This window comes from Salvelinus alpinus, chromosome 11 (genome assembly GCF_045679555.1).
Source record: "Salvelinus alpinus chromosome 11, SLU_Salpinus.1, whole genome shotgun sequence".
Lineage (NCBI taxonomy): Eukaryota > Metazoa > Chordata > Actinopteri > Salmoniformes > Salmonidae > Salvelinus > Salvelinus alpinus.
Window position 1 is genome coordinate 53,898,152 of NC_092096.1, and position 11,939 is coordinate 53,910,090.

The 11,939-nt window shown below is 43.1% G+C and overlaps 1 protein-coding gene across 2 annotated transcripts in view; it reads right to left on the reverse strand.

Moving 5' to 3' along the window:
- Nucleotides 1-11,939, reverse strand: part of svep1 (sushi, von Willebrand factor type A, EGF and pentraxin domain containing 1) — a 122,719-nt gene that overhangs the window by 110,637 nt on the left and 143 nt on the right. For both annotated transcript variants that reach the window (XM_071333557.1, XM_071333556.1), the window contains exon 1: nucleotides 10,728-11,939. This exon is cut by the window's right edge. In XM_071333557.1, the coding sequence (XP_071189658.1) occupies nucleotides 10,728-11,270 (543 nt within the window). In that variant the 5' untranslated portion in view covers nucleotides 11,271-11,939. The remainder of the gene's footprint in view (nucleotides 1-10,727) is intronic.

Below are 11,939 nucleotides of genomic sequence, written 5' to 3' on the forward strand. Positions count from 1 at the left end.
TTAAAAAACGTCTGATAAATGATGGGTTCTTCTGGGGATTTTGCACATGACAGAGAGAGAGAGAGACTTTCGCAAGACTAAATTAAGGACTGGAGAGGTTCTGGGATACTTCAAAGGTTCTCTAACACACATAGTCTTCAGTCGCTGGACACACACACAGACACACACATTGACACCTTCACATATATATTTTTTGGAGGGACACTTGGGGCCTGAATGGCCAAATAGTGTGGATGGAAATGGCAATGAAATGCAACATGGGTAATGAATGAGGAGAACCTTGCAGGTCATGAAGTGTGACGACTTTCTGAGCTTCATTAGTGGAATAGATAGAGATACCGAATACAGTCTGCAAAAGGTGGTGCTTTTAATGTTCTGTATCTAGTGGGGTTAAAGGTTGAATCATTCCCACATCTATAAGATAGCTGGGAGAGAGAGAGATTTGAAATTTGAAATTTAATTGAGAGAGAGGGGGGGGGTGAAGGGATACAGAAAAGATAGGGGAGGAGAAAGAAAAAGGATGGCAGGGAAAGGAATAGGAAGTAGGCACATTTGGGCAGTCTTGATACAACGTTTTGAACATAAATGCAATGGTTCATTGGATCAGTCTAAAACATTGCACATACACCACTGCCATCTAGTGGCCAAAATCTAAATTGCAGCTGGGCTGGAATAATACATTATGGCCTTTCTCTTGCATTTCAAAGATGACGGTACAAAAAAATACAAAATAACGGTTGTTTTTTTCTTTGTATAATCTTTTACCAGATCTATTGTGTTATATTCTCCTACAATCCTTTTGCATTTCCACAAACTTCAAAGTGTTGCCTTTCAAATGGTACCAAGAATATGCATATCCTTACTTCAGGGCCTGAGTTACAGGCAGAAAGATTTGGGTATGTCATTTTAGGCGAAAATAGAAAAAAAAGGGCCGGATCCTTAAGAGGTTTTAAGACAGTGGTTAAATTAGTCAGAATTTATGTTTTGACCTGATTTTCTCCTGCGGATGTGAGTAGCTCAATCAAAGCAAGAAAAAAACAGTCAGGTAAAAACATTAGGAGAAGAAAAGTGGAGGCAGTATCCACAAAATTCTCTCCCCTCTCTCTCCCTCTCTCTCCATCTCCTCTCTTTTTCTTCTCTCTGCAATTTTTATTATATCTTTTTTGAAATCTACTCCTCTTATTATGCACAGCAATAGAACAGACAAACAGTAGTTTGCCAGCCCCTGTGTTTTGGCCATGACAGAGTAATAGCAGGAGGACAGATATCATCTGCCAACATGGCAAACCGGGTTCCAACACATGGCAACCCTGAGGCAAATCCATTGGATGATTAAGTCAAAGACAGAGAACCTAAGGAGAGGAAAGGAAAGCATGGTCGTTTTAGAGCCAAAGGCTACTGTTATTGTAGCTGCCTTTGTGGAACCTACTTTCTGTTCTCTCTGTGTGTTATGAAAATGACTTATAAACGGACTGATCGACACATTCCTACATGCTACACCCACACGCACACCAGTGGAGGCTCCTCGGAAGAGGAAGGGGAGGACCACCTCCTCAGTGATTTAAAAAACACATTTTTATAGTGAAACATTAAAAAGTGATGCTTTTAAAATAAAATGACCGTAAATATATTCACGTCACCAAATAATTGATTGAAACACAGTGTTTCGCAATTAAGTTCTACAGAAGCCTCAACAGCATTGTAGAGTAGCACCAGGGTGTAGCCGGAGGACAGCTAGTTTCCGCCCTCCTCTGGGTACATTGACTTCAATGCAAAACCTAGGAGCTTGTGGTTCTCACGCCCTTCCATAGACTTACACAGTAATTATGACAACTTCCAGAGGACGTCCTCCAACCTATCAGAACTCTTGCAGCATGAACTGGCATGTTGTCCACCCACTCAAAGGATCAGAGAATGAGTCTAGTGCTGAAAGCATAAGCTACAGCTAGCTAGCACTGCAGTGCATAACATGTGGTGAGTAGTTGACTCAAAGAGAGAGAAAGACAAATTTGTTTCTTCAAAAATGAAGGAGAAGCAAGAGAGAGAGAGAGAGAGGGAAAGAAAGAGATATATTTCATTGTATTTTCTTTCACTTTCATTTAGATAGCGAATGCAGCTAGCTAGTTGAGCCTATTCAAACAGAGAGGGATGCTATGTTCGGTATTTAGTATAGGTATTTTGTTAGGATCCCCATTAGCTGTTGCGAAAGCAGTAGCTACTCATCCTGGGGTCCACACAAAACATGAAACATGACATAATACAGAACATTAATAGACAAGAACAGCTCAAGGACAGAACTACATCAATTTAAAAATCCAGGCTGTGTCACAACCGGCCGTGATTGGGAGTCCCATAAGGCGGTGCACAATTGTCCCAGCGTCGTTCGGGTTTGCCCGGTGTAGGCCGTCATTGTAAATAAGAATTTGTTTTTAACTGACTTGTCTAGTTAAATAAAGGTTTTTAAAAAATGGCACACATAGCCTACATATCAATACATACACAAAAGCTATCTAGGTCAAATAGGGGAGAGGCGTTGTGCTGTGAGGTGTTGCTTTATCTGTTTTTTGAAACCAGGTTTGCTGTCCATTTGAGCAATATGAAATGGGAGTTCCATGCAATAACGGCTCTATATAATACGGTACGTTTTCTTGATTTTCTTCTGAATTTGGGGACTGTGAAAAGACCCCTGGTGGCATGTCTGGTGGGGCAAATGTGTGTCAGTGGTGTGTGTAAGTTGACTATGCAAACAATTTGGAATTTTCGACACATTAATGTTTCTTATAAAAAGAAGAAGTGATGCAGTCTGGCATGCAGAGACTGGCATGCATAGTATTTGTATTAGCCCTCTGGGAACAATGAAGAGCAAGACGTGCCGCTCTGTTCTGGGCCAGCTACAGCTTAACTAGGTCTTTCCTTGCAGCACTCGACCACAAGACTGGACAATAATCAAGATAAGACAAAACTAGAACCTGCTTTTTTTGGAGTGCGGTGTCATAAAAGCAGAGCATCTCTTTATTACAGACAGAACTCTCCCCATCGTCACAACCATTAAATCTATATGTTTTGACCATGACAGTTTACAATCTAAGGTAACGCCAAGTCACTGAGTCTCCTCAACTTGTTCAACAGCCACAGCATTCATTAGCAGATTCAAATGAAGTGTAGAACTTAGGGAATGATTTGCACCAAATACAATGCTCTCAGTTTAATAGATGTTCAGGACCAGTTTATTTCTGGCCACCCATTCCAAAACTGAATGCAACTCCTTGTTAAGGTTTTCAGTGACTTCATTAGCTGTGGTTGCTGATGCGTATATAGTTGAATCATCGGCATACATAGACACACATGATCATGCTTTGTTTAATTCCAGTGGCAGGTCATTGGTAAAAATAGAAAATAGTAGAAGGCCTAGAGAGCTGCCCTGAGGTACAACGCACTTTACATGTTTGACAATAGAGAAGCTTCCATTAAAGAAAACCCTCTCAGTTCAATTAGATACAGTAGATAGCTCTGAATCCACAATATGTTAGAGGTTGAAAAGCCATAGCACATACATTTTCTCAACAACAGGTTATGATCAATAATGTCAAAGGCAGCTCCCACAATACAGTACAGCTCCCACAATCTTCTTATTATCAATTTCTTTCAACCAATCATCAAACATTTGTGTCAGTGCGGTACATGTTGAGTGCCCTTCTCTATAAGTCTGTTGTTAATTTGTTTACAGAGAAATAGCATTGTATTTGGTCAAACACCATTTTTTCCCAACAGTTTGCTAAGAGCTGGCAGCAAGCTGATAGGTCTGCTGTTAGAACCAGTAAAGGCCGCTTTACCACTCTTGGCTTCCCTCCAGGCCTGAGGACAAAGACTTTCCTCTTGGAAAGATTAAAGATATGACAGATAGGAGTTGCTATAGAGTCAGCTACCATCCTCAGTAGCTTTCCATCTAAGTTGTCAATGCCAGGAGGTTTGTCATTATTGATCAATAACAACAATTCTTCCACCTCTCCAACACTAACTTTACAAAATTCTAACTTGCAATGCTTTTCTTTCATTATTTGTTTTTTTATGCACGAGTACAATGGCTCACTGTTCGTTGTTGGCATTTCCTGCCTAAGTTTGCCCACTTTGCCAATAAAGTAATCATTAAAATAATTGGCAACATCAAATGGTTCTGTGATGAATAAGCCATCTGATTTGATGAAAGATGGAATTGAATATGTCTTTCTGCCCATAATTTAATTTAAAGTACTCCAAAGTTTTTTTCCCCATCTTTCTTTATATCATTGATCTTGGCTTCATAATACAGTTTCTTCTTCTTTTGGTTGACTTTATTCACATCATTTCTCAATTTGCAGTAAGTCAGCCAGTCAGATGTGCAGCCAGACTTATCATCCGCTCCTTTTGCCCCCTCTCTTTCAACCATACAGTTTTTCAAATTCCTCATGAATCCATTGAGCCTTAGCAGTTCTAACAGTCAGTTTCTTAACAGGTGCATGTTTATCATTGAAGAACAATTTCATAAATTCATCAAGTGCAGCATCTGGAGGCTCCTTAATTAATCACATCAGACCAACAAATATTTTGAACATTATCCACATAAGAGTCACAGCAAAATATTTTGTATGAACTCTTATACACTATTTTAGGCCCAGCTTTCGGAACTTTGGCTTCCTGGATATAGCCACTATATTGTGATCACTGCATCCAATGGGTACGGATACAGCTTTAGAACAAAGTTCTACAGTATTAGTAAAAATGTGGTCAATACATGTGGATAATCTTGTTTCTGTAGTGTTTGTAAACACCCTGGTAGGGTGATTAATAACCTAAACCAGATTACAGGCGCTGGTTACAGTGAGAAGCTTCCTCTTGAGCGGACAGCTTGATGAAAACCAGTTAATATTCAGGTTCCCAAAAAAGTAGACCTCTCTGTTTACGTCACATACACTATCAAGCATTTCACACATATTATTTAGATACTGACTATTAGCACTTGGTGGCCTATAGCAACACCCCAAAAGAAAAGGCTTTAGATGTGCCAAGTGAACCTGCAGCCACAACACTTCAATAACACTTGACATAAGATCTTCTCTAAGCATTACAGGGATATTGCTCTGAATATATACAGCAACACCTCCTCATAAGCATTCCTGTCTCTTCTATAGATGTTATATCCTTGTATTGCTACTGCTGTATCATCAAATTAATTATCTAAGTGAATCTCAGAAATAGCTAATATACTGTATGAATGGTATCTGATGTTAGCAAGTTATTGATTTCATTAACCTTATTTCTAAGGCTACATATACTAATATGGACTATTTTCAGCCCTTTCCTGGGTAGCTTATCAGAGATAGACATCATGTGGAAAAGAGTAAACAAAGCATGAAAAAAAATCTACATTCACCAGACCTTTAATCAGTTGGTGTGTGTAAGTGTGTGTGTGCAGCGGGGTTGAAACTACAAACCCATAGGCTTGGCTCCCTCATCCCTTCCAGTCTTTTAGGAGGGAGGGTGGACAATGAGCCTGTCATATCAGATGTAGCAGATTTAAACAATGTCCCCACACGCTTTCATGGCTGCAAGTTCTTTCCTCTTCTGGCACACAGCTTCCGGATAGTCCTCGTTGAGGAAGATATACGTTCCTCTCAAGTTCTTGGCTCTTTCCAGAACAGCTACCTTGTCCTTGAACCTCAGGAACTTGTCCACTAATCGGTCTGGGCCTGTCACCTGGTCCGGTGGTGGGTTTTCCAGTTCTGTGGACGTGCCCCACCTCAATCTTCCTGTGGTCCATCTTCAGTTTCTCCGAGATCATTTCCCTCACTTTGTCCTCAGACCCCGTCCGGGTCTCATGTGGAGATTCTGCAATTCCGTTCATAGCCATGTGGTTCCGCCTTGATTGACCCTCGAGATAATCTGATTTCTCTGTCATTGTTATCATGGATTCACATATAGAACTGATGTCCTCTCTCAATGACTTACAGATTGCTGTCGTCTTGCCGTTCTCCTGTTTAAAGTCATCGAGCTGACCCTGGGAGAACTGAAAGCTGTTCTTCAGGTCCTGGACATCTCTGGTCAGGTTGTCTATTCTTTTATTAGTTGACTCCACCAGTATTTGGACGAAACACTTGAAGTTATTTTCTTGTTGTTCTAACAACTGCTTGTCAAACTTTTTTTGTTTGTTTAAAATATCCTTCACCTGTGATAAGAGAGACACCACTGTCCTCAACGTTTCTCTCAGTGGCTTTGGTGTTTGTCATGGTAGCAACATAGCAGTTCCAGACAGGGTAGGTCACAGGGAAGATTGAAAACAACAAACAGCAGGGATCTAGACAGCTACAAGCCCTGGGCAATCCGCGGTCCCAGCCACAATGGCTAACCGCATTGCAGGCTGCGTTCCTCACGAAAACCCTGCTAGCTTGATAGACAGTCTAGCTAGCAGCTAGGCTAATTGCTACGCCAAACAGCTCCTCAAGACCCGGCCTTGGTCGGCAGGATCATTGGACAGATAGTCGCAGTCCCAGAAACTGATGCCAACCGCATTGCAGGATCCAAACTCAAAAGGTAGCTCGCTACTAAGACATTTTTCAATAGACTTTCAAAACGACAAACTGAGCTCTGCCTCATTCCGCGTTCAACCGGAAGTGACGTGGATGAGGGTAGGTTAGCTAGCTGGCTATGATTATCGAACACTGGAACTCATCCAAGTCAAGGTAAGCTTTTGGTTTTATTATTATATTATTGTCACCGGGGCACTCTGGTGGAAATGCTAAACTGCTTGCTGCTGACTGTACACTGTACCGCATGATTGTGGCAGGTTTACTAACATGTTAGTTCTAGTAGCTAGTAGGCTATGAAGTTAATATGTGACTCATTTAAGGAAACTTGGCGTATGTTGTACATTTCTACTTCACAGGAGAGGTATTTGAACGTAAACATGTATTTTTTTATCAAAATCTTGAACATGTGAACTTTCATGTGCCTTAATAATAAACTTGCATGCCATCTGTAAATATGAATACAATTGTTAAATTACAAGCCTAGTTGATTTAGCCATGGAAAAAGTCAGGAATCTTCCCGCTAGCCATGATTGGCTGAGATAATGGATGGGCTGGACATGCCGAGAGATTAATTCAGATTGGTCTGCCATGTAGCAGGCTTCTGTCTATAACATGAGCTGTTCTGTATGTGTAGGTAATCCTTCCTACCGCAGCTTTTTTGAAAATATCCTTAAGAACTGCAAAAGTGTTGCTACTGCTCTCCTCTTTCTGGAGGATGATCGAGTCCTCAGCCAATCAGGTCTGGTACACAAGGGCGGTAGTCCGACAGTCCAGGTCACGACGGGTAATCTCACAGATATTGCCCTCTCTTCTCCCACTCTTCATAACACACTTGGCTCTCTCCTACTCTGCCCCTTTGTGCAGGCTGCTTCCTCCTTTATCCCCAAGCATACCCTAGCTTATCGAACCACAGCCAGGAAGTCCATATAAAGCGTGGGGGTGGAGCCAGCAAGATATCTCCCCTCAATAACCACTCCCCTCACCTCTCCGTGCCGTCTGCCACAGTTGTTTTCATTGCAAGTTAAAGTGTACTGTTAGCTTGCTAGCTAACCTTAGCTGGCTGGCTCGCTAGATAATGTTACGTGTATGATCTGTGTAGTAATATTATTTATATCTCTAGCTAGCTAACATTGAACCTAGTTTGTTAGCTTTCGCTACCTGCAGATTCATGCATGTTGGCTAGCTATGACAGTTAGTTTGTATTGCTAGTATGGGTTGGGATTATTTCCGCGTTAAAAACAACTGGGAACTTAGTACTGGGAACTCGGAAATCTCCAACTTCCGACTTCAGTGCATTCAAGACAACTGAGCTCCAACTGGGAAAACTGGTATTATGGTGACAACGATGTAGGCTGTGTGTAGAGTTTTTTTTACATTAGATAAAAGTAGAGACTCCCTCATCTTAAACGGCACTGACCGCCACTGACACACACACACAAACAAAACACACATGGAATGGAAAAACAGCTAAACTTATTATAAACTAAACTGACTTGAAAATATAGTAAATCTTGAACCACCATAATTGAGATGAGATGATGTCCTTAACAAACCCCACGGTCCTTACATCCACTGTCAGTGTGCAATAATAATCACTCATCTCCATACGCACATCCACACTCCCTCTATATCCATCCGACTCATCACTCTCTCAGACCTCTGCACAGCTGAGAGAGCCTGATGAAGAGCCCTGTCGGCCTGGACAGAAAAATCGACCAGAAAAAAATCCATCTCTCATCCCTCACTATCATCCCTCTATGTCATCCCTCTGGACAGTCATCTTAAAATGAGAAATATCCTGAAGAACAGCCGTTCTCTACACTGGACCAGGAAAAGCCTTCTCTCCCTCTCAGTAATGGATCCCAGCTCTCTGCAGTATTTAGAAAAAGCCAGACCGGCCAATGGAATGAAATATGGCTTTGTTATTACATCTATTATCAATTACACACACACACACACACACACACACACACACACACACACACACACACACACACACACACACACACACACACACACACACACACACACACACACACACACACACACACACACACACACACACACACACACACACACACACACACACACACACACACACCATGCAGGCCTTACCAAACGCTTTGCTAGGCTAACTGTACAGCGTGACAACCTGATGCCCTTGCAGATTACCGTTAGCGAGGGCATATTTAACAATATATATGGTGTTAAAAATGGAAAAAAAGAATGGAAAACATTATTCAACTGTACTTTTTCCAACAAGAGGGATTAGCTAAATTTACCCTAGTCCCAAATCTGTTTGCGCTGTCTTGGCAACGACAGTAGGACTTGCTGAAGTAGCAGTATAAAAGAGCAGCAGAGATAAAAGATGATATATCATAGAAGGTATATTTTCCAACATCTCAAGTGCATCCTAAATGGCTCCCTGTGCTCTATATAGTGCTCCCTATTCCCCATAGGGCTCTGGACAAAAGTAGGTTGCCATTTGGGACACAGTCCTCCTCTCTCAGACAAAGGTTAGTCATACTCAGACAGACTGTAAACGTCAATGTGAATTAGTAAGGCGCAATCTGGTCCTGTAGACATCTGTAGACATCTGCTGAGATCTCTGTCTGTCTCGCCTTCACATGCCTCGTTACCGCTATTACTCATTGATAGTTCAAAACCTATGGCATATATACCACCTATGGAGAAAGAAAACGCACTGCACATCTGCTGCCTGCCTGCTTGACCAACCTTTTCATCTCACCCTCACATGCAAAAGTATGAACACTACTGTAAGTCACTCTGGATAAGAGTGTCTGCTAAATGACTACAATGACACATGTAAATGCACATCAGTACCATTACACAGACAGTGGCACGGTTCAAAACCTTTTGGTCATGAGAGCCTCCGAGGGCCCCGGGCTTCAGTATGGAAAAGGTATTTACATTGGTACTCGAATGGGCGCATACATGCACGCGCGCATTCACACACTCAGTTACTGTAATGTATTTTATAAGAACTCTTTCCTCTGCTGACACCTGGAGCTGACAGGACAGGACAGTATGTCTACTGTGATGGGGCCACCTTGGGGTCAAGGTGTCACCTAAAGTCACCTAAAGGACTCTGACCATGAGAAAGAAGGTTCACTGGTCTGATGAAACCAAGATAGAACTCTTTGGCCTGAATGCCATGTGTCACGTCTGGAGGAAACCTGGCACCATCCCTACGGTGAAGCATGGTGGTGGCAGCATCATGCTGTGGGGATGTTTTTCAGAGGCAAGGACACTAGTCAGGATCGACTCTCTGAATGTCCTTGTGTGGCCCAGCCAGAGCCCGGACTTGAACCTGATCGAACATCTCTGGAGAGACCTAAAAATATCTGTGCAGCTACGCTCCCCATCCAACCTGACAGAGCTTGAGAGGATTTGTGGAGAAGAATGGGAGAAAATACCCAAATACAGGTGTGCTAAGCTTGTAGCATCATACCCAAGAAGACTCGAGGCTGTAATCGCTGCCAAAGTTGCTTCAAAAAGTACTGAGTAAAGGGTCTGAATACTTATGTAAATGTGATATTTCCATTTTTATTTGTATTCATTTGCAAAAAAATTCTAAAAAGCTGCTTCTGCTTCCTCATTATGGGGTATTGTGTGAAGATTGATGAGGGAAAAAACGATTTAATCAATTTTAGAATAAGGCTGTAACGTAACAAAATGTGGAAAAAGTCAGGGGTCTGAAAACTTTCCGAATGCGCTGTATATATTGGATTCTTGACATAGCTCACTATAATATACACTGAATGAACAAAACATTAGAAACACCTGATCCTTTCCATAACATTGGTTGACCAGGTGAATCCAGGTGAAAGCTATGATCGCTTCTTGATGTCACCTGTTAAATCCACTTCAATCAGTGATGTCGAATCTGAGATGTATACACACCCACAACCCACATACATGCAAAAAATACAATCTGGTATAGACACACACACACACACACACACACACACACACACACACACACACACACACACACACACACACACACACACACACACACACACACACACACACACACACACACACACACACACACACACACACACACACACACTAAATCAAAGAATCAAAGAATCCAGGTTACACACACTGACACGCATACGCCCACGCATCGACACTCACCGCAGCCCGTTGGAAGGCTCCTTTGGTATAGGTCCCTCCTCCTCTGTAGGTGATAGCAGGGATCTCCTGGTTCAACAGAGAACACTTGTGCTGGTGGGATTTCGGCGCCTTGACGTGATCCACCCGGGTCACCACGTGGGTCTTGGATGAGAACGTAACCAGGGCGACCCTCGTGTCCTCCGGGGCCACGGGGAAGTCCGAGAGGAGCTTCCGTACGAAGCGCAGCTCGCTCAGGAAGTTGTTGGCCCCCACGCTGGAAGACTCGTCCACCAGGAACACCAGGTCCAGACGTCCACTCTTCTCCCGGAGCGTGCGCACATTCTTCTTGAAGGCTTGTCCCAGGCGCTCCACCTTGGACTCTGCGCTCTCAGAGAGGGTGAGGTTGAGGGCCGGAGAGGCTGGGGGTCCGGAGCCGTAGCGGAGGGAGCTGAGATGGTGGAGCTGTTGCTCCGAAGCTGGCCAGGATGAAGTCCTACTAACCAGGAAGCTCCACAGAAGCAAGATATAGGTCCACATAGACACTGGGTTCCTTACAGTAGACATACTGTCCTGTCCTGTCCTGTCAGCTCCAGGTGTCAGCAGAGGAAAGAGTTCTTATAAAACACTTTGAAACAGGATGTCCAATAGTGACGATGACAAGTATTTGATGATGGTGGTGTTTTCCTACGTTCCCATTTGTCTCCAGCCACACTGCAACATGGACGCCAGGCAAGGCAGAATTTTTCCACGAGAATTTCTCCAAAAGCACTTCCAAAAAGAAAAATAGCACCAGTGATGATGATGAAATAGTTGTCCTGTGGCCCCGTCTGTCTGTCTGTCTCTCCTCTTCTCTGTTGGAGTCCTGATCTGGTCTTTCTATTAGCGAGGGAGGGTGCTGACTGGAGAGGGCGTGTGGCTGAGCAGTTACAGTGAAGTGTCTGTCTGTCCCGCTAGGAGAAGGCTACAGCTGATCCTTTCTCTCTCTGTCTCTCTCTCAGTTTCTTGCCCTCAGGCTCCTGTGTGTGTGATGCTCCAGCACCCAATCAGGTTTCAAATGGCTCTCTCCCCCCCCTCTCCAAAAATCATTTAAAAAAGAATGAAAAAAGTTCAGCGCAAGAGGGAGAAAGACACGGAGAGAGAAGGAGAGAGAGGCAGAGGGAAAAGGGGCAGGGGCAGTCACAGCCGTGAAGTAAAAAAATGTTTTTCTCCTCCTCCTCTCTTCTTCTCTGCTCT